Source organism: Meles meles, chromosome 12 (genome assembly GCF_922984935.1).
Source record: "Meles meles chromosome 12, mMelMel3.1 paternal haplotype, whole genome shotgun sequence".
Classification (NCBI taxonomy): Eukaryota; Metazoa; Chordata; class Mammalia; order Carnivora; family Mustelidae; genus Meles; species Meles meles.
The window spans coordinates 39,058,511-39,081,643 of record NC_060077.1 but is presented as its reverse complement, the minus strand read 5'-3'; the positions used below and the strand labels follow the sequence as shown (position 1 = coordinate 39,081,643).

General features: G+C 41.3%; 1 protein-coding gene across 1 annotated transcript in view; it reads right to left on the bottom strand.

Moving 5' to 3' along the window:
• Positions 1 to 23,133, bottom strand: part of LAMA1 (laminin subunit alpha 1) — a 157,883-nt gene that overhangs the window by 77,084 nt on the left and 57,666 nt on the right. Inside the window, exons 6-16 of the mRNA XM_046025502.1 lie at positions 22,125 to 22,214; positions 19,154 to 19,271; positions 17,831 to 18,009; positions 17,035 to 17,140; positions 14,849 to 15,009; positions 13,526 to 13,666; positions 12,151 to 12,324; positions 9,994 to 10,095; positions 8,605 to 8,816; positions 7,693 to 7,804; positions 4,566 to 4,676 (exon numbers count right to left, since the gene is read on the bottom strand). Of these exons, the coding sequence (XP_045881458.1) occupies positions 4,566 to 4,676; positions 7,693 to 7,804; positions 8,605 to 8,816; positions 9,994 to 10,095; positions 12,151 to 12,324; positions 13,526 to 13,666; positions 14,849 to 15,009; positions 17,035 to 17,140; positions 17,831 to 18,009; positions 19,154 to 19,271; positions 22,125 to 22,214 (1,506 nt within the window). The remainder of the gene's footprint in view (positions 1 to 4,565; positions 4,677 to 7,692; positions 7,805 to 8,604; positions 8,817 to 9,993; positions 10,096 to 12,150; positions 12,325 to 13,525; positions 13,667 to 14,848; positions 15,010 to 17,034; positions 17,141 to 17,830; positions 18,010 to 19,153; positions 19,272 to 22,124; positions 22,215 to 23,133) is intronic.

Genomic DNA, 23,133 nt, shown 5'->3' with positions numbered 1-23,133 from the left:
CTGTAATGGCGGGAAAAAATGCTATAAAGGACATAATGAAGTCAATGACCAAATGGAAAAATGGATGGTAGATTAGAAAAGTAGAATACCAAAGTTTTACTTATTGAAGTTGACAATGTACTGTGGTTATATAAGAGAAAATTCTTATTTTCAGGACAAACACACTGAACGATTTACGGATAAATGAGCACAGTGTACGCGACTTATTCTCGAGTGGTTTAGAAAAACATTATGATTAGATAAACAGATAATGAGAATAATACAGCAAATGGGGGAAATGTCAACGACAAGGTGAATCTGGGTAAAAGGTGGGTGTCCTAAGTACTATTTTTTTTCCCAAAACTTCTGCATACACTTAAATCAATTTCCAAAGAAGGGTTTGTTTGTTTCTTAATGCAGGATAATAACTATTAAATCTGAGAAGAAGCAAACAAACACAAAGCAAATGTGAATTGTAAGGAGAAAAATCTAAAAACCAAGCAGGGGAAAAAAAAGACAATCCAGAGAATTACATGGATAAGACCAACTACTGACTTTTCATTTGAAACAGCGTAAGCCATACGCAAACAACAACTTTTAAGTCCTGAAAAAAAAAAATCTGCAAAAATCTACTTCCAACTCGAAGGTGAAAGAAAGCCTTTTTCAGGTCAACAAAACGTCAAAGAATTTGTCGGCTGTCAGACCTGCACCGAACAAATGCTCAGAACAGTTCTTCAGGAGGCAGGAACACAGAACCAGGTGAAATCCTGGACTTATACCAAGAATTGAAGAGTATCAGAAACCATAAATACAGGGAAACTATGAAAGACTTATCTCCTTCTTGAAAACATGTCTTTAGAAAGCAGAATGACGCCACATCAGGTGTGTAGGAAGCGCGCAGCGGGCTACACAGGATGCCACAGCGGGCCACAGAGGAAGCAACACGGAGCATGAGGACAGCAGCATGGCTCAAGGGAAAGCTGAGCCAATTCTCCACATTCTTCCCCAAGTTCCTGTCAACCCATGACTCTGTCTCCGCAGGTGCTCCCATGACCCCCAATGCCCAGGCTTATGCTACCCAGAGCTTTCTCCTGCCATCCCTACCCACCCCTGCCCCACCTCCCACCTGTGGGTCTACCTTGCCACTCACGTCCTTTTACCCCCTTCTCTGAGAGCCACTCATTTTACAGATCTTATTGGCCTTTTTTTTAATGCAACGGCTTAAATAATATTTCCAGTTTCTAAACTGCATACTTTTCTATAATTCCTGAGGTTGGTAAACGTTTTCCCATAGGTTAAATTTAATTTGGGACGATAAATATTTGTATTACATCCTTTTAAATAGGCTTTCACCAGTTATTTTTTTTTAAAGATTTCTTTGTTTATTTTAGAGAGAGAGTGAAAGAGAGTGAAAACACAAGTGGGAAGGACAGAGGGAGAAGGAGAGGGAATGGCCAGCAGACCCCACAATGAACACAGAGTCTGACTGATGTGGGGCTTGATCCCAGGACCCTGAGATCACTACCTGAGCTAAAACCAAGAGTCAGAGGCTTAACCGACTGCACCACCCAAGCGCCCCAGGCTTTCACCAGTTTTACGTAGAGGTGTCCTTGACGGGGCTTCTAAATTTGAATTATTTACAAATCACCTGGGTTCAGGGTCGATTCCGATTCCGGAAGTCTGGCATAGGGCCTGAGTTCTACATTTCTAAAAAACTCCTGGGTTTTGCACTGGCTGCTGGTCCTCAGGTGACATTTTGGTAGGAATGTCTTGGGCTCCTTTTTGTCCTCCCCATCCCCTGTATGACCTTGATTTTTATCATTAACCCAAATTAATTTAAAATGTCACTGGCTTTGGTAAATAGCTACATGGTTGAGCTAAAAGTATAATGCAAAATAACTAATTTCATTAAAATACATTTAATTATGTCCACTTGCAAAATATCTATGATAGGATTTCTTTGCTCAAAGGGCCAGATAGGGCTCTCTTTCTCTTTGGGAAAGCCATTACATGGTTCTGCTAAAAACAAAATAAAAAACCCAAACCTACCAAATCTGTTTCAAGGTTTTCTCGGGTCACGGTCCCTTTAAGTGACCAGCTCTATTGGTGGAGATGGCATGTGAGGAAGGAGAACGTTTCTCTCCTCGGAAGGAGAAACATCTTCTCTTGAATAAAAAAGAAAAAGCAGGAGGGTCCAAGATACACAATTGCCTATTAGGCCCTTCTCTTTCAGAAGAAATGAAACTGGTTTCTCCTCTGGAGACCAGCAGAAGGAGCTCAGAGAAGGGGCTTAATGTAAACCGTGGACTCTGGGGGGCTATGATGTGTCAGTGTGGGTTCATCAAGGGTACCAGTGTGTCCCTCCGGTGGGGGGTGGGGACTGTTGATAATGTGGGAGGCTGTGCGTGTGTGGGAGCAGGAGGTACATGAGAAACCCCTACGCTTTCCCCTCAGTTTTGCTGTAAACCTGAAACCATTCTTTGAAAAAGAAAAGGACAGGGCACTAAATAAGAACAGTTGGAACTGTCTCCCTGATAACCTGTAAATCAGGAGTGGACTCCTGGAAGCTGGATGGACACAGGCAAGGCCCAGGGCTGGAAATGGTTATCCAAAGGGGAGAATTCAAAGGTTTTCTTTTTAAAATAGAATAGGGGGGAAAAAAAAAACAAACAGTTAGATGAAACCCAGATAAATGATGCTACCAAGTTTTTGTGTTTCCTTAAACTTCAATCTAAATTTTTGTTGTTTTTGCCCCTTCAAATGTGAATGACTTAAAAAGGTAAAAATAATAATGTGAAAGTGTTAAAAGCTGGCAGCCAGGACCTCACCCGAGTGTCCCAGGCTAACATCCCCTGACAGTGTGCACCGAGGGGGCACATCACCTTCATGTCTTCTTGCCTGAAACGCACAGCTTCAAGCTAATCATGAGAAAACAGACACGCGCTAGCTGAGGACGTTCCAGAGAATGTCCAGGATTCCTCAAAAGTGCCACAGTCATGAAAGACAAGGGAGACCTGAAAAGCTGTCCCAGAATGAAGGTGGCAAGTGCAATGCGGTTCTGGATTGAAGCTGGAAAGGGGACATGAGTGGGGATTCTGATGAAATCTGAGTAAAGTCCACAGTTCTGTTGATGAGATTGTGCCCAAGGAAATTTCTTAAATCTTGATGAGCATACTCCGGTAATGCAAGATGTGAGAACCAGGGAAGCAGGGTGAAGGCTGAACAGGACCTCGCTGTGTTATTTTTGTAGGCTTTCTGTAAATCTAACATTATTTCCAAAAATTTTTCTTAAAAATTAAAAATCAAATTTTCAATGAAAAATTTCAATTAAAAGTTCAGTTAAAATTATTATCATTTATTATATTTAGAACGTAAAGGCCAGTTGCTACTTAGCATTTTCACTTTAATGTGAGTATATGTTTTTGTAAAGATACAGTAATAGAAGCACATGCAAATACCCTTTCGGCTTACCTATACCTAAAGCCTTGGATGCCACAACCACAACCTGCCGGGCAGCCCGAGCTGTGGGCCGATGTCCCGGGAAGGCTAACCTTGCAAACCCAAATGGAAAGGCAGAGGCATTTTAAAAAAGCAAACACCTCATCAAGCTCTGGGAAACTGATCCTGAGGGACCGAGTGTGTGTGTAAAACATCACTTTGTATAACTCCTATAGGCACTTGCTTTCCAGAACGATGAAACAAACAAAGAACAAAATGAAAGCTTTCCTTACAGAATCAAGAAAAATTAGGTTCTGGAGAGAACAAGCAATCCATGGCATTGTGATGCAATCTTCTCCACGGGTCTGATAATAAATTTTCCCTATCCTTGGGACTCAGTCTCTTTAGGAAAGAGGGTGAACATTTCCCTGTATGGTGACTAGGACTCAGCTGATGGATACAGGCACTCACTCCATCTCTGTGCTGCAAATACATTAGAACCCAGGGGTGTGGCCTGGCTTCCAGGCAAAAGAGCCTAAAAGAATTCCTGATTGAAGTTAAAAAACAGGTCTTGCCTTGTATCCACCCCAAAGTTCATTCTCAAGATTAACTACATATTTGTCAAGCCACATTTCAACTCCTATTGCAGGAAAGAAGTACTTGTTTGAAGCGTGTACCCGAGCTAATAACTGTAAAATGTTATATATTACACAAATGAGTGTGATTATTATGTCTTATTATTCCTCTTAGGACATACTGTATAATATGTTAAGGAAATTCTAGCACTTTCATTTAAAAGACCTGATTCTTTTTAATCACTGGATAATATTTTCTACCTTTATATTGCTTTCTAATCTTACAAAGTGAATTTGGTGTTCTAATGACATGATAGATCCCTTTTCCATTTTCACTTTTTTTTCAAAAAAAGTAACTTTCTCAAAGTTACTTTTTTTTCAAAAAAGAGCGAGGGGAAAAATCAGGAAACACATTATACCATGATCTAAAGTCTGTAAATTTCCTCTGGGGTCTACTAGGGCCAGGATAATCTCCTACGGAGGAAGCAGTAATTTTTAACCACTGTGCACAGCAGGTGGCTTTGGGATGGGTAGGATGGGGCACTCCACTCCAGATTTTAGGAACAGACTCACAAGGCAAACGCCATGAATATCACATTCAGCCGCATGGCCGTGGCAATCACAGGGTTGACAAATTCCTCCGAAGAGTATTCCATCCACGCGGTAATAGCCAGGGGAGCAGGACTGCAAGAGAGGGACGGGTGACACACGTGGGCAAAGGCAACCTTGTACATCACGCAGATCCTCTTCTTGTCAACAGGCTAGGAGTATTACCTGCTCCATTTTCCACATGTAGAGAAATGTACTTCTTTTTCCCCTTGAACTTCTTTATTGAGGTATCATTTACATGCCATAAGATGCTCCATTTCAAGGATACAGTTCAATGATTTTTTTAGTAAACTTACCGAATTGTGCACCATCACCATAATCCAGTCCTCTTTTTTTTTTTTTTAGGGTTTATTTATTTCAGAGAGGGAAAGTGCATAAGTGGGGGAGGGACAGAAAGAGAGGGAAAGAATCCCAAGCAGTCTCCCCACTGAGCATGGAGACCTACATGGGGCTCCATCTCATGACCTGAGCTGAAATCAAAAGTCGGATACCCAAATAACTGAGCCATCCAGGTACCCTTCCTCATTTCTTTTTAAAGGTTTCTACCTATAAAACCTAGTGGCTACCACCAAAACCTAGTGGCTATCCACCTTTGTGGTATCCTGCCATAATATTATCATGTAAATCTCATATAATGATGTAAAATTCAGTCACTTAATCAGGGTTTCAATCAAGAGGACATTTTCCGCTCAACTTGCTTTTGTTTTCTTTTGGGTAAGAGTTACTAAATATTACCATCAAAGTGCTCGAGGACGGTCTGTGTCAAACCGCAAACATTACAGGCGTGCTTTCCGTGGCATCCAGCAATGCTCTCCCCGTCTGGAAGGAGCAGGGGGCCATCCCAGACAGTCCTTCCCGTCGTTCTCAGGATGACCCTGAGAACCGTTCTATTTTATAGACGTGGAATCTGGAACACGGAACAATTAGACCCCATGCCCACTGTGCCAACGGAAAGATTCAAAGCTGTGCCAATGGAAAGAGTCACACCTCCCAGACCTGTGGCCACAGAGCCTCTCAGGGCTGCCCCAGATATAAAACAGTGTTTCGAGTGCAGGCTGGGGAGTAATCACTTTGGATGTCAACATACTCCCATGCAGCCATCAGAAGAGGGGCGTGGATCTGGTTTTTACTCTTGTAAAAAATACTAAAATTGCATTTTCATCATAAGAGTACATATACATGTGTTATTCACACTGACCTTTTGTAAGTTCCCTTAATGCCGCCACGCAGCCATGCTCCCATCAAGGACAATGGGCTAGTCTACGGATGGGCACTGAGGGGGAGCCGCCTAGGGGTCTGTGTGGTGGCTACAGAGCTCTTAAGAATTCCATTCCCCACCTATAGCTGCCTGATTCCTTATGTCAGTTCCTAATGAAAGAATGAGTTCTTCTGCCTGATAAAAACACTTAAAATTATGTGTTAAGCTTCATGTGCTTCCTTGAGCCACTGTCCTAAGCACATTTTCCTCTGAACCCAGCAGACCTGGAGTTCTCCAGCCGCATATGCTCACTGCTGCCCCCTTTTGGTCTAGCTGGCCTGGGCTTCTACTTCATCTACTTCAACTACCCACCACAAGCCACACACTATGAGGTAGCCTTAAGGTCATTTATCTGATAAGCAAACAGGACTCAGGTCCTACAGATACTTCTTTGTCCTAAAAATACATGTTTTAGATCTAAAAAAAGTTCATGGGGTCAAAAAAGAAACAATATTTAAAATATTGTAATATTTTAAATATGTAAAATATTTAAAAGAGAAATAGAAATATTTCATTAAAAATCTACATTATGAAGCGCAGGCCAACTCTTACCTGCAAAGTTATAATTGATAAAGATTTATAAAATCAACTCGTAAGTTAAATGTTCTCACTTTGTAAAAATCATGGCCCCAATCTCATAGCCAAGGACAAGGGTTCATAATTGTCATTCTTTTTTTAAAAAATTTTAGGATTTATTCTTCTATTATTATTATTTTTTAAAGATTTTATTTATTTATTTGACAGACAGAGATCACAAGTAGGCAGAGAGGCAGGCAGAGAGAGAGAGAGAAGCAGGCTCCCTGCGGAACAGAGAGCCTGATTCGGGGCTCGATCCCACGACCCTGAGATCATGACCTGAGCTGAAGGCAGAGGCTTTACCCCACTAAGCCACTCAGGCACCCCAATCATCGTCGGTCTTAAACACGAGAGAGGCAGGACCATGTGGTGGTTAATGGGGAAGATGAAGCTTGGAACCCGACATGACTACTTCCTAGCTCTTTCCCACAGAAAGAGGTTAGGATTGTACCAAATACATAGGAAGTCCTCGGCAGGAGAGAGTTATTATCAATATTTATGTCCAAATAGTTTCAAACTATATTTCGAAATTTTTTTTTTAGCAACAGATGACTTTTACTGGTGATAGCAAGCGTGTTCTCACACACTTCATTGTGAAGTGGAGCTCACCTCAGTTAACACAGCTGGGGTTCATAAAAAGTCTCAAAACGGGCCTTGCTTATCTCATGTTTTCTAGGTGTCATGCTGACGATGTGTAAACGTTCAGATACAATCAAGTCCAATCTGCTTTAGAAATGCAGACTACATGGGTGCCTGGGTGGCTCAGTTGGTTAAGCGGCTGCCTTGGGCTCATGTCATGATCCTGGAGTCCCAGGACTGAGTCCTGTATTGGGCTCCCTGCTCAGCGGGGAGTCTGCTTCTCCCTCTGATCTCTCCCCTCTCAGGCTTTTTCTCACTCATTCTCTCTCTCTCTCTCTCTCAAATAAATAAATAAATATAAAAATCTTAAAAGGAAAAAAAAAAAAGAAATGCAAACTACGGCCGGGACAGACAACTTTCTAGTTGACTAAAGCAAGAGGGTAGACTGACGTCGGGCCATTTCCAGATGTCCCAGAACCACCTCCCCCCAGAAGAGGCACCAGATTGCCTTAAACACTGATTTCCAATATTTCTATAGCCTCCCAATGTCTGACCCAAATGGTAGGTTTCTAAAGTTAAAATTCAAGTGCGGCTCGTTGTATCACCTTTAATGTGCTCTTTTTCTCCTTAAGAAAGAACAGAAGGAAGGAGAGGAGGAGGGAAGAAGAGAAGCCTCACCTCACAGGAGATCCCTGCGTAGCCTTGGGGACATTCGCAGTGTTCCACCTCGGTGGCCAGGGCCAGGTCTATGACGTTAGGGCTAGCTGTATCCAAAGAGACAGAATCCAACCTACCAATAGACAGAGGTCACCCCGTGACTCAGACGCCCTCCTGCAAATGAAAGCTAACACCTCGATGAAGATAGATCCTTTAAAAAGTTCTGTTCAAACAAACAGGTGGTGGGACCTTTGTAAGGAGCTATGGATTTTCACAGCAATATGATTTCTGAAAGCTGACGGTATTGCCTGGAAGGCCTCTGCAGCATTTAAGACATTTGCAACATTCTCTGCAAAGAAGAGCAGGTGCCTAGACAGCTGTGGGAAGGGTCTGATGTTGCCCAGTCGGAGCTGAAACACTTCAGAAAGACTAACGCATTCAATCATCCTATCTCGAATACAGAGATTGTTCCTAAATGTATAATCCTGTGTTTGTTTATCTGTGTCCAACGTGCATGCGTAGACTGGCATTGTCAGAAATTGACCTATTGGAAGTAATCACATGGCCGAGGATGGAAACATTAGCTTAAGTGTATGGTAAAATCTAAGACCATTAACATCAGGAGGGTAAAAACCGCATGCAAGGTAGTCCAGACAACTGTGAACTTATCAGGCATTTCTCAGAAAACTGCCCTGAAGGTTTCTGATCCTGACCTCAAGATGATCTCCTATTGAGGCATGTTTGTCATGGACAACTGTTCTTACGTCTTCACTAAAATTGTAATAAAATTATTTTTTAAGACAACCAGCTCCATTAGCTGCGCTCTTGAAATAATCAAGTAAAACAGACTGCACTGAAAACACATCAATCTTAATAGATGAAGATGAGATTAAGGACCCTCCCCATGAGCTTTCCCTTTCTCTCAATACATACCTGTAAAGAGCCCTTTTTGCAGAATTGTAGTTGGCTCTGATCAAGAGGTGCGTCACGTTGGCAAGGACAGTCATCAGCTGGTCGCGATCTATCTCCCTTTTTTTATTAAAATCTCGGAAGTTCTCTGGCACAAGTCTGACCACGTTCAAGTACTCTTCATATGGTTGTAATGACAGCCCCTCAGCCCGGGTGCTTAAAGTCAGTCCATTTCCCTAACATTTAAAACAAGAGGGAACGTATTTGTAATTCAACTTCATGATCAAAAAATAAAATCGTGTTTGTATTCAGCAACGTGGCTTTTAATTTGTGCTTAGGTTCTCGGGTCAAAGGTGGAATAGTGTCTGTAAATCTTGGTCCAGAATGACTGGGGGAGAGGTGTTTCATTGTATTCCCCTCAGTGGGATTCAGAAAATAAATCTAAAGGTTGGGTCCTGCACTGGGATCTGAGGAGAGAAGCAGCATGTGTGTGCCACAGTTCCCCTACACCCCTCATCTTTCACTGAAGAGCAAAAGTAGAAAAGCATATGAAGAAACCTCTAGCTTACCCTAAAACGGCCATTCACCAAAATACCTTATGTCACACTCTTCCCACTTGCCTCAGACTGGACACAGGGGTGCACATCAAGGTGCCGGGAGGTAAGGACGCCCGGGTGGCTCGGTCGGTTAGTGTCTGCCTTCGGCTCAGGTCATGATCTCAGGGTCCTGGGATCAAGTCCCATGTTGGCCTCCCTGCTCAGCAGGGAGTCTGCTTCTCCCTCTCTTTCTGCCCCTCCCTCCAACCCCCTGCTTGTTCTCTCTCTCTCAAATAAATAAGTAAAATCTTTAAAGAAAAATAAAAAAATCAAGGTGCTAGAAGAGGGGGTGGACACTGCTGACTAGAACCTGAGGTGGTTTCTTACCTTTGGGAAAATTTCCAGTGAGGCTGAGCTAGGTACTTGAGTGACGGGGGAGGAGGAGAGTGAGAGTACAGGGTTAGGGACAGTGGCTGAGGACAGAAATGGCAACCCATCTCCGTCCCCACACTGCCAACACTGCTGCCTAAGTATTGACGTAGGAGGCAATGTGGCAGGAGATGACAGAGGGACTCAGAGGCCTGACAGGGGACTGCCAACATCAGGGCTAACATCGGTCCCCCTTTTCAATTGAAAAGCTGGGTCAGCTTCAGGGACGGAGGGACAAGCCGCATGGGCTGTCCTGAGGCAGCTCCAGGAATGGGCTCAAAGAGAATTGTCACGCTAGGTCTCAGTGATGTCCAGACGAGGCAAAGCCTTGCTGAACAGCCACCAGGCCCCGGGCTCCCTGCTACTAAGCCCTCCCTTAGCCACTCGGAGTCACAAACTGTCCCTCGGCTAAGCCCTTCTACTCTACAGCAAAGCAATGTGAAAGTACCTTAATGATGACATCAGCGTGAGACATGAGGTCGCCGTCCACTGTCTCCACAGGAATATCGTAAGACACCGTGTACTTGAGGAAGCCACCAAATGCAGTCAGCTGAAAAAGGTAAGCGAGAGTGAACACGGAGGGCCCATGACCACAGTCCCTCCGAAAGAGGAAGTGGTGGCCAGGATCTGTCGGGAAACAACCTGGCTGCACGGTGTCCGAGGGGTCACAGCACATAAATAAGTCTGCAGTAAGGCAGCGAAAAGAAAGCCTATTATATCATAATATTGTTTAACCAATATTACCAAAATACAGGATGTGATTTAAAGGTAGAGAAGGAAGATGTGCTCCTTTGTAGAGAGCCCAAAGTGAATGAGCCCGGGTTTCTGTGAATCACATAGGAGAAGGTATTTCACTTACACCCTTTCTGAGTTAGGAGTTAGATCTCTGATGATAATCCCAATATTCTGATCTCATTGCCCTGCTTGCAGAAGAATAAAAAAGAGGGCGCCTAGGTGGCTCAGTGGGTTAAGCCTCTGCCTTCAGCTCAGGTCATGATCTCAGGGTCCTGGGATTGAGCCCACATCAGGCTCTCTGCTCAGTGGGGAGCCTGCTTCCCCCTCCCCCTGTGCCTGCCTCTCTGCCTGCTTGTGATCTCTCTCTCTGTGTCAAATAAATTAAAAAAAAAAGAAGAAGAACAATAAAGAACATGTCTCATCAGCTAAAAGAAGGGCTAAAGGCTTTTCCTCCTGGTCATATCCTTTCATTTAAATGGAGATTTTCTTCATGACAGATGTGTGACAACAACACGAGGTTCAGAATCCAGTCTCTGAACCATGAAATCAGAAAAGTGATCTTAACAGAAAAAAAAAATCATTAACCTTTGGTGATAAGATCGTATTGTAAATAGAGCACACCTTCTAGGATTATAATTTGAAGGGAAAAATAATCATTTTCAAAATAAACACTACTTAACCTTAATCTACATAAAATCTAAATAAAATAAGTTATAAAATTAAAATATGACCAACAAATGGAAACTTCCCAAGCTATAACACCTGCACGGTGATGAAACACATACCATTACTTCAAAAGAAACCAAATGCACAGGGAAGGGGAGCACGGAGCTCAATAGATTGCACTGAGTGTATTTTCAGATCATCAGAATCTAGACAGAAGTGGCAATATTAGGGGCATCTGGGTGGCTCAGTAGGTTAAGTGTCCACCTTTGGTTCAGGTCATGATCCTAGGGTCCTGAGATCAAGTCCCACACTCGTCTCCCTGCTCAGCAGGGAGTCTGTTTCTCTCTCTCTCCCTCTGTTCCTTCTCCCTGCTTGTGTTCTCTCTCTCTGTGTGTCTCAAATTAAAAAAAAAAAAAAAAGAAGAAGAAGAAGAAAAGAAAAAAAAGAAGAAGTGGAATGACTGGTGAGGAGGAAGGGGGCAATAGCAGGTTAAATCCCATTAACCAAATTTCCATTTTGTAGAATCACCATTTTGCATTTTCTTTTTTTTTTCTTTTTTTTTTTTTTAAATATTTTATTTATTTATTTGACAGAGAGAGAGGTCACAAGTAGGCAGAGAGGCAAGCAGAGAGAGAGGGAGAAACAGGCTCCCCACTGAGCAGAGAGCCCGATGCGGGGCTCGATCCCAGGACCCTGAGATCATGACCTGAGCCGAAGGCAGAGGCTTAAACGACTGAGCCACCCAGGCGCCCCCCATTTTGCATTTTCTTAAAATGAGAAGTATCTTGTCTGTTACTAAATGGGAATGTTAGGTGAGAAACGGTGCGTCTTGATAATGAAGCTGGCAGGACCCCAGCCCCACTGCCCAGCCTGTGCCGCCTGAGTGCCTTCTACACACTGGGCTCTGGGGCTAAGGTAAGTACAGGGCCAACTAAACAAAGCAGGAATGTGCCCCATGCTTCACACAGCCCCAAGTCATTATCCAGGAATGCAGAGGAAAGCAGAGAGCCTGTCATGGGAGGTAGGGACAAGACTTCCTACAACAGACCACCCATGACCTATGTGGCCAAGTTCATAGTTTAATGATGGAATAAAGTCACACAAGGCTAAGCCAGACCATGTGAGCTGATTTAAATTCCCAACAGAAGTTCTTAATGTGCTCTGAGATCTTTGCCCAAGATGTCCCTCCCAGCGATGGCCCTACCTTATTCCCGAGGTAGGCCTCTGGGGCCGACCAGTAATACTTGGAAGTCAGCCTCTGTGAGACCACCGTGTTGTTGATGCTGATCCAATGAGGCCCGCCCAGCGCGTCTTGCTGAGACGGGATCTTGGTTGGACTGACCAGGTCAGTGACCAGCCACCCAGACATATCTTTCACCTTAAAAAAAAGATTCAGAATTTCAGAACATGAAATAGAAGTCCCTGAGATTTCACCCAGCGCAGGACTAACATCCCTACAGTGAAGAAGTAGACCCAAAGACCTTACTTAGGGACAGAGTCAATACCCTGTGGCCACAGACCCACACGACTTCTACTTGTCAAAGGACCAAGAACATCTGAGAATGAGTCAAATTCTCCCCAGATCCCCAGATCAATTATAAGCAAGTGAGCAAGCAGAACTGTCAAGATCATGGACATGTATTTTAGATTAAAAAAAAAAATAGCGAAGATCTTAATAGGTTCATTGAACACAATGTCTTTTGCTAATTCTGATTTCTTCATCATTGCTTCCTGCTTTTTATCAAAAAGGTGAAAATTGTCGAAAAATAACCTTCAGATCCAATCTTCCTAATTTGTCATCTACAAAGACATGATAAGCCATTACCCCAGCATGGTGGCCGCAGGGATTCACCTTCCTTCTCGGGTACTTTTTGGGGTTCCCACTCCCTCCCCCATGTTGCTCCCACTCCTCACCAACCTGCCAGGGAGGGAGGAAAAGAAGAGACAGGGACTAGCATGCCCCCCCCACACCCTGAATATAGTTCTCCTGAGATGGTCATGGGGAGGCCAGGTGCTTACAACAGATGAGCCCTGTACCCTGGGGTCCACCCTAACCTCCAGCCATCACACTGGCCTCCCAGGCACCCTTTAGCATCCCCCCAGGACTCCCCATTCCCAGAATAACTGAGGATACCTTGCCTACCCTCATACTCCCTATGTCACTTGTTGTTCCTACTCTCACCAGGTTCCCTGAGCTAGAAAATTCTCCAAGGCCCCATGTCCTGATGAGCTTCCCAGCCTGGGACCAGTGTGGAGCAGTGGGCCCAGAGGTCACCTTTGACACCACAACCAGAAGCACTTCACCACAGAAAAAACTGAAACACGGTTCATTCTACAATACCATAATAACATCCTATTGTTTGGATAGGGAAATGTATGTAGGAACAAATACATGACCAAGAGAGAAACTTCTGTGATATTGTAGTAGGGGCTGCCTCTGATCCGTGCCCATATCATTCCAAACGGCCGGGAGCGGTGGTACAGGGAAAGGCAGCTCCCATGCTTTAGAACACAGCATCCAGAGAGCTCATTTGAGGTGGCACGCATCTTAAATCTGGGCTCTGGGAAGGTACCCGCACCTGACTGATGGACCAAGAAAGGCTGTCGCAGACATCAGAAACACCAAAGCAGAAGCACTCCGAGCAGCCCTCAGGGTTTCTCTCCTTCAAGTTATAGAATCCTGGCTTGCAGAGGTCACAATTGTCTCCCTCAACATTTGCCTGCACAGAGTAGAGAGAAGATTAGCTTTGAAACCAGTGTGTCTAGGCAGGTAGAATAAAGTGGCATTAACATGACATTAACAAGAAAGGCGTTTGCAGAGAAACAGGTAAGAAAATAGATGCTCCAAGGAGATTGTATAGCCTCATGAAATCATTATTTCCAGAGCAGATATTTTTGAAATTATGACCACTTAATTTTGTAGTCAAGAGTGAGGGTCAGGAGGGATGCCTGGGTGGCTCAGTGGGTTAAAGCCTCTGCCCTAGGCTCGGGTCATGATCCCAGGGTCCTGGGATCAAGCCCCGCGTTGGGATCTCTGCTTAGCAGGGACCCTGCTTCCTCCTCCTCTCTCTCTCTCTGCCTGCCTCTCTGCCTACTTGTGATCTCTGTCAAATAAATAAATAAAATCTTAAAAAAAAAAGAATGAGGGTCAGGATCCCAGAGCTCAGTCATTTATTATTGAAATGACTTTTATCGTATTGCTTGGTACTAAATCTTCCGTTTTTGCCAATCTTTCAAGAATTTTAAAGCCTGAGGAGGGTATATATTTGTCTTATTAATATAGAAGGGTATACATTTGTCTGATTAATAAGTGCTCAAGATTATTTTCAGTCACTTATAACACATGCTTAAGACCCTGCTTACATGGGAAGAAGCACAGAAGATATAATGGGAAGTCCAACAAGTCATGGTTATTATGGGGAAACAGGTATTAATATCAGATAAAGATCCCCACCTCCCAATTACCTAACGACTAATTTTTATCACTGTGCAATTCCTTTTTAAGAGAAAGCCAAAATAACATCTCTGCCTTTAATTAATATTTTTATAAATTTAGTATTTATCTGGTTCTCCTTGAAACATTAAGCTGGAACAGAATGTCAGATAATGGCCCAGGCTTATGAAATGCGGTATTTGGTTTCACCTCGGAAGTCACAGAAATACCTCTGGAATAGACAGCCATTGCTCAGAAAGCAAAGAAAGAAAGAAAATTGGGTGCCCATCTAAGGCTAAGGACAAGGACAGTGACAGAACATCATGCTTCTCAGGAAGCTGCAGGAAGGAGAGTTCTACTAAAACCTTGCTGTTTTGCTCAAGAACTAATGGCCTGAGCCTATGGGCTGTGTTGCTTTCTTAGGACACCTCAAAGGAAACTCAGGGTCGTCTTTAACCTGCACACGTACCTTACATAGACACGGCTCTGAGCATGGGTCCTCGTTCACACTCCCAGCCTGACTACACTCACAGCGGACGCAGGCTGGGTAAGCCTTGTAACCAAACTGGCAGCGATCACATTTTTCTCCTGCATAGCCTTCCTTGCATGGGCATTGACCTGGCCGCTTCCCTGGGAAGAAAAGGATGGCAATGCCCAACAGTAGGGTAAAAACGTTAAAGCAGGGGTTGGGAAACTATTTCTCTAAAGGGCCAGAGATGAAATATTTCAAGCTTTGTGGCCAGATATCTCTGTTGCAATTACCCAACTCTGCCCTAAGTGCCTCAGACCAGCCACACATAATACCTCAACAGATAGGCATAGCTCTGTTCCAATAAATCTTTATTTACAAAAACAGGGGGTGGGCCAGATATGGCACACAGATCACACTTTGTCTTGGTTTAAAAGAAAACAGAGATGAAAAACGGGCTGGTGGGAATGCCCAATGGTGCCATGACTTTGGAAAACAGGGCACATGATATGATGAACACTGGCTGTTAAACACAAGTAATAAATTATTGAACAGTACATCTAAAGCTGAGGATGCCCTCTATGACGATTAATTGAATTTAAATAAAAAATTTAAAAAAAAAACAGAAAGGAAAGCAGTTTGGCACTTCTTCAAAGTATGAATCATGTTACTCTATGACCCAGCAATTCCACTCCTAACCATTTACCCAAGGACAATGAAAACACACATCCACAAAAAAGTTAGATATGAATGTTTGTAGCAGCATTATTCATAATAACCAAAGAGTGGAAACAAATGAAATACCAATCAACTGATGAATGGCTTATAAAACGTAGTACATACATATGATAGAGTAGTATTCAGAAAAGAAAAAAAAAGGACCAATGGAGGCTACAGCATGGATAAATTTATACAAAATGTCCAGAATAAGCAGCTCCATGAGCAGAAAGTAGATCAGTGTTTGCCCAGCACTGGGGCAGAGGGCGTGGAGGGAAATGGAACGTGATTACCAACGGGGAAGGGGTTTCTTACGGAGTGATGAAAATTGTCTAATAGCAGGCTGTGTTGATGGCTGCACACACAAATATACCCCAAAACTTTGAATCCTATACTTTAAATGGGTGAATTGTATGTTAGTGAACTGTATCACAAAATAAAGCCTGTTTCTTTTTTTTTTGAAAGCACAGGGAAATGATAAAGGGCAATGAGCACTATTTTTGCTTTTACCACCAGCTCTGAAATTTCCTAGTTGTGTAACCTCAGCCAGGTTTCTAAACTGCTTTGAGCTACAGCTTCCTTGCCTATAAAATGTGTTAAATAACTTCTATCTGCTCTGGTTGAATGTTTAAATGATGTATTTCTTAAAATGAACCCAATCAAGGGTAATTGTTACTACAGTCATCATCATCCTCATTATCATTAGCATCCCATTACCAGTCACAGGGAAGGATTAATTCAATTGTGTAAATTACCCCCTGCATTGTGGATGAGCTCCACACTTGGCAAACCCTTCCCTGTTGGTCAGTATCCACTTTAACTGATAGTGACCCAGAATTTGATGAGGTCACAGAAGTCTTTGAACAGATGCAACCTTTTCAGGAGATTGTGGTATTTGCAAGTCCTTTGCCAGTTTTTGCAACAGAAAGAACACTGACATTTACAAAGTTAGCAGGAGAATTTGTTTGCTTTGCCTGATGATGTATGCAAAAGCCTTGTGAGTGTGTTCTAAGAGCTAAAGAGAGGGATTGCTATTTACTGTGTTCCCCATATGGCTTTAAACTGAGACAATTATTTCTCCTTTCATCAAATGCTCAATTATCTGCTCAAATGTCATTCCATCACCCCAAGATTGCCCTCTTTACACCCCACCTCCCTCCAGTCATGACTCCTAATTTTGCTCCATGCCCATAGCATTCATCCCTACCCAGAGTTATACTATGTGTGTACTTCCTTGAGTGTCTGCCTGTGAGCAGAACTTTTGATCATCTTGTTCAAGATTCCTGGGCCCTAAAAAATTGCTGGACACATAAAGAATAAGTTGATAAGTATTTTGTAAACAAAAGAATCAGTAAAGAATCATATCATCTGATTCTATCCAGTGATGATAGTTCCACCAAGTACAAATTTTCCACGCACCCCCCCGCAAAAAAAATCAATTCAAGCACAAAAATGAATCAAGGAGCTACCTTTGTGTAAGTCCGATTGGAGCTCATCTTTAATACAGACTGAACTGAGGGACCCAAAAGGGTCACAGTCGCAGGGACGACAAGGGTTGTCTTCATAAGGAGACACCTGAAAGGCATAGTTTGTCCTGGATTATCTTACTAGAATGAATGGCAATATTAGCAATAATACCAACAATAATACCAATGACAAGTTACTGGCTTTTTATTCAAGATGTGACTATTATAATGATTTTGTATACCAGGGAGTGTAGGTCTCAGGAAAATAATGTGAGCTCAAGCCAGAAAGCCCCGAATGTTTTTGGATGGGATAGCAGCCAGTGTCATTAGTAAGGTGACTTCCTTCTCCATGATCACTGTTACAGGGCTCCCCTTTCTCCTCTCTCTCTCACAGCCTTGTATAAGCATCACCTAGACCAGACCTCTGTAGGGAGCCGGGTGATAACTACTTATCAAGTCAACAGAGGATGGACCAAGCACTCCCTACGGGCAAGATACAGCTGCGATAGTTTTTGGCTGACTCTTTATATTCACAGTTAGTATTACAAAACCAAGACTACACAGACAGTAGGGCCCCAAATCCAAGTTAAATAATAAGTGACCATCTTACTCTGATTAAGAAAACAGGACAGACTGGATAGGAAGTGGATATCTGAAAAAGGCTGCTAGCAGAATAAAAATATAAAGGAAATATTACAGAAGGAAACGAGTTTCCAATATTGGAGGTGACCGTTAGCAAAATCTCTTTTCCATTTTGGAAAGACAATGAAATTCAGCTCTGGTGTAGAAACACTCTCACCTTGTATGGTCTGTAATATCCATCAATACAGGTTTCACAATTGATCCCCATGGTGTTCTGTAGGCAGTTGATGCAAACCCCGCCTCCTTGGAACTGTCCAGCAGTATTCAAACTCCTCCTCTGACTGGCAACACTTTCATCATAATAACAGTCTTGGGCTTTATTGTGACAATTACATTCTAGGAGAATTTGAACATCTCAATCAATGTATTTATTAAGTCCTATATAAAGAAAACTCTTAACTCCCTAAGTAGGTTTCTAGGACCGTAAATTAAATCAAAATTCCAGAATAAGTAAATTTAATAGATTATGGGCAATCTTACAGAGGACGATTGGGAGTAGACATCAAAATTATACATAAGCATACCCATTTGACCCCTCAACCTATCTTCTGGGATCATAATCCCATGGAAATACCTGCATTTATGAATGATAACTACAGGCTTAATCATCTCACCGCTGTTTGTGTTAACAGAAGACTGGGAACAACGGAACTGTCCATGGATGGGTAGCTATTTCAATTATATTGCATCCATTTAATGGAATCCAGTGGTACTGTTTTTAAAAACAGCATTCCAATAGAGAACAAACTGGTGGTGACCAGAGGGGACTTGGGTGGAGGGAAGGGTAAAATAGGTGAAGGAGATGAAGTCACGCTCATCCTCATGAGCACTGAGTAATGAATGTATCGTCCACCTGAAACTAACATAACACTGTGTGTGAATGATACTGCATCAAAAGAAAAATAAATAAATAAAATTTAAAAAAAAAGAACAGCGTTTCATATTGCTAACATGGAAAGATTTTCAAGACATACTGTTAGATATAAAAGCAATGTACAGAATGATAGGCATAGCATGTCAGGTCCCATGTAGGAACTACGGTGGGGGGGGACGAATATGTTGATATATGTTTTATTTGCCTAAAAATTTCAGGAAGAACATAGTAAGAAATAGTAAAAAGTGGGATGGATGGAGACAGAGTGGAAGTAATACTTTTCCCTACATATTTTTTATATATTGGTGGATGCTGGAATCGTGTGAATATATCGCTTAGTTAAAAATTAATCCAAAAAAAAATTAAATCCAAATTAATAAAGAATACATTCACATATGGGAAGAGGAAACCGAAATAAAATGGCAAATCCCTAAAGATACACGTAGGCCTTAATATTTTAAATCGTTTTCAAGTAATACATCACCTTGGGAACTCTTTGAATATATAAGAGAACAAGTTACATACTAGTCAAAATGTTAAGTCATCATCAGGGTAAGCATATTAAGAAGGAAAAACACTACATCCTTCCATTCTCAGTAGACCTACTTTCGCACGTGTTCCCGGCGGAAACGGTGCCGGGCCGCCAGGGCTGCTGGTGGTACCCCGGGCAACACCGGCTGCAGCTCTCTCCACAGGTGTTATGCTCACACTGACACTGTAGTTTCTAGAAATGGGAGATACAAAATGACATCTGGAAATTAACCTGCATAATTTTTGTAACTTTATTTGTAACAGAACTGATCACGGTCACATATCCAGCATGGCGGTAACCCTGAGGACATGACTCCAACAGCGCATGGAGGCATTCATCATTGGAGGAAAATATATACACGTGGCCCAGTTACGAACAGAAGTGAGAGAGAATAAAGCAGAACTAAAAATGAAATGCGTTCATGAACAAAAAGTTTTCCAAATAAGATGCACAGGTTTTCAGGGTTTATAAGCACTTCCTAAACACTTTGTTGCTCTGCTTCATTTTCAGCCTCAATAGAGGATAATCCTGTTTGAGAGTCAATGAATTACAAGGCTGGCAGTGGGGGGGGGGGGGTTGGGGGGGATACCAAGTCGCTTCATATAAGTTGTTTAAGAGGAAAGAGGGCGTCACATTATTCACTTAGTATTATGCTAAAATGGGTAAAATTGATTTTCTCTTGATTTAGTACCACAAACATGGAAAAGGGACATAATGGGAGGAGAGGAACCATTCTTTTTAAAAAAAAATAAGCATAAATTATATAAATTGTAACTGCATGGTTTTTGCTTGACAGTCTTATACAGAAAAGAGCTTCAAAGATCATACATGGAACTGTATATGTGAAAATGGTTAAAATGGTAAATTTCATGTTACCTGTATTTTACAACAAAAAAATTCATAGTATATATTTAATTAGAAATATATCACCCAAACGAAAAAAATAAATAAAAGGCATCGAAACTGGTTAGGAAGAAGGAAGGCATGTTACTATATATGGAAACCCCAAAGACTCCACCAAAAAACTACTAGAACTAATAAATGAATTCAGTAATGTTGTAGGATGCAAAATTAACCTACAGAAATCTGTTGCATTGCTATGAGCTAATAATGAAGCAGCAGCAAAGGAAATTAAGAAAGTCATCCCATTTACAATTACACCAAAAACAATAAAACATCTAGGAGTAAACTTACCCAAAGAGGTGAGAGAACTGTCCTCCAAAAACAATAAAACACCATTGAAAGAAATTCAAGATGACACAAAAAAATGGAAAGAAATTCCACACTGGTGGATTAGAAGAACAAATGTTGTTAAAATGCTTGTACTACTCAAATAAATCTAGAGATTTAATGTAATCCCTCACCAACAGCATTTTTCACAGAATTAGAACAAACAATCCTACAATTTGTATGGAACCATAAAAGACCTCAAATAGCCAAAGCAATCTGGAAAATGAAAAATAAAATTGGAGGTATCGCAATTCCAGATTTCAAGTTATATTACAAAGTGGTAGTAATTTAAACAGTGTGGTACTGGCATAAAAAACAGACATATAGATCAATGTAATAGAATAGAAAACCAAGAAATAAACCTAGAGTTATATGGTGAATTAAGCATTGACAAAGGAGGAATGAATATACAAGGAGAAAAAAGTATCTTCAATAAATGATGTTGGGAAAACTGGACAGTTACATGCAAAAGAGTGAAACTGGACCACTTTCTTTTACCATACACAGAAATAAACTCAAAATGGATTGAAGACCCAATGTGAGACCTGAAACCATAAAAATTCTTGAAGAGAACACAGGCAGTAATTTCTCTGACATGGGCAATGGCAACATTTTTCTAGATATGTCTTCTGAGGCAAGGGAAATAAAAGCAAAAATCAACTATTGGAACTACATCAAAATAAAAAGTTTCTGCACAGCAAAGGAAGCCATCAACAAAACTAAAAGGCAACCTATTGAATGGGAGAAGACATTTGCAAATGACACACCCAAGAAAGAGTTAGCATCCAAAATACATGAAGAACTGATCCAACTCAACACCAAAAACAAATAATCCAATTAAAAATGGGCAGAAGACCAAAAAAGATATCTTTCCAAAGAAGACATCCAGATGGCTTACAGACAAATGAAAAGATGCTCAACATTACTCATCATCAGGGAAATGCAAATCAAAGCTACAATGCGGTATTGCTTTACACCTGTTAGAATGACTAAAATCAACAATACAAGGGATGAGGATATAGAGAAAGGAGAAGAAGTTACACCTACACTCCTGGTGGGAATGTACATCGGTGTAGACACTGTGGAAAACAGTGTGGAGGTTCCTCGAAAAACCAAAAATAGAACTACACTATGATCCAGCAAATACACTACTGGGTATTTACCCAATAAATATAAAAATGCTAATTCAAAGGGGGTACTCGTACCCTATGTTTATTGTAGCATTATTTACGATAGACAAACTATGAATGCAGCCCAAGTGACCGTCAATAGATGAATGAAGAAGTGCTATCTTCTATACAATGGAATATTACTCAGCCATAAAAAAGAATGAAATCTTGCCATTTGCAACATGGATAGAGCTAGAGAGTAAGTCAGCCATCAACAATGACAAATACCATATGATCTCGCTTCTATGTAGAATTTAAGAAGAAAGAGAGGCAGAGGCACACCAAGAAACAGACTCAGTCATAGATAACAAACTGATGGTTATCAGAGGGGAGGGGTGTGCAGAAGGGAAGATAGGTCAAATAGTGATAGAGATTAGAGTATGTTTATCATGAGGAAAAAAAATCTTTGGGCTGGACAAATGAGGAAAAAACAAACAAACAAAAGAAATGTATCTTCCAAAGAAAGTGGAATAAATTTGTTCAAAAAAAATGAAACCAGTTAAATTACCTGAAAATTTTTTTTTGCAGCATGATTTCATACCTTTCAACATCTGACTTGAGTAAAGAAAAAAAAACAGTAAGGCAAACACTGTAGCTATAACTCGTCTTTTAAAGTTTTGATAAACTGTAAAATACTGGAACTCACCTTTGTAGTTTCATCCCAGGGGCAGCTACTGGCATGTCCATAACAAATACACATTCCTCCAACAGAAATGTCTTTGATTGAATAGTAATACTAAGGAAAAAGAAAGTGACAAACAGAAATTAAGGCCTCTTTTATTTCAGTTCAAAGAAAATGTTGGGCTCTCCAACATATAGCTCAGCTGTTCTGGGTAACCGAAAAAATAATTTGATACACCTTTTAAATTATACTTCATGCACAAAAATCCTTGTGTTGGTTTTAAACAAAAAAAGTGCCCCAATGAGCTTATCAACAGAAACAAAATGAATCTAAAAGAAATTCTGAACTCGGCTGCACCTCATACCAGCCAGTCATATTCAAAACCCATAAAAAACACTGAATGCGGCCCTCTACAAATGAATATAGTACTTTATACAAAGGATAACAACTCATGACCAAGTAGAATTTTCCCTCAAAATGCAAAGTTAGTTCAACATCGGAAGATCAGTAAATGTAAATCATCATATTAACAGGATAAAGGAGAAAAAAATCATTTGATCATTTCAATAAATTCACCAAAAACATGTTACAGACATGTTTGCCACCACTCATTTAAAAAAAACCTGGCAAGCCAGTAAAAGAATCTCTTCAGCCCTAATAAAGGGAATCCATGAAAACCTGAGAGCTAGCAGTGAAAGATTAAGTGCTTTTCTCTTGTAATCTGCTCTCATCATTTCCATTCCACATCTATGGGAGGTCCCATCTGGTTCAATAATGCAAGAAAAAAGAAATCAAAGACAGAAAGAGTACACGGTAAAGCCACATTCTCATTATTTGTAGATGATATTATTGTGTACTTGGGAAAATCTAAAACAAACAAACAAACAAAAACCTACTAGAAATAATCTGTGACTTTAACAATTTAGCAAAATATGCAAAATCAATCAACAAAAATGGGCTGCATTTTTATTCATTAGCAATGGAGAAACAAAATAAAATTTAGGAAGCAATCTATTAAGGCTAACAGACAAAA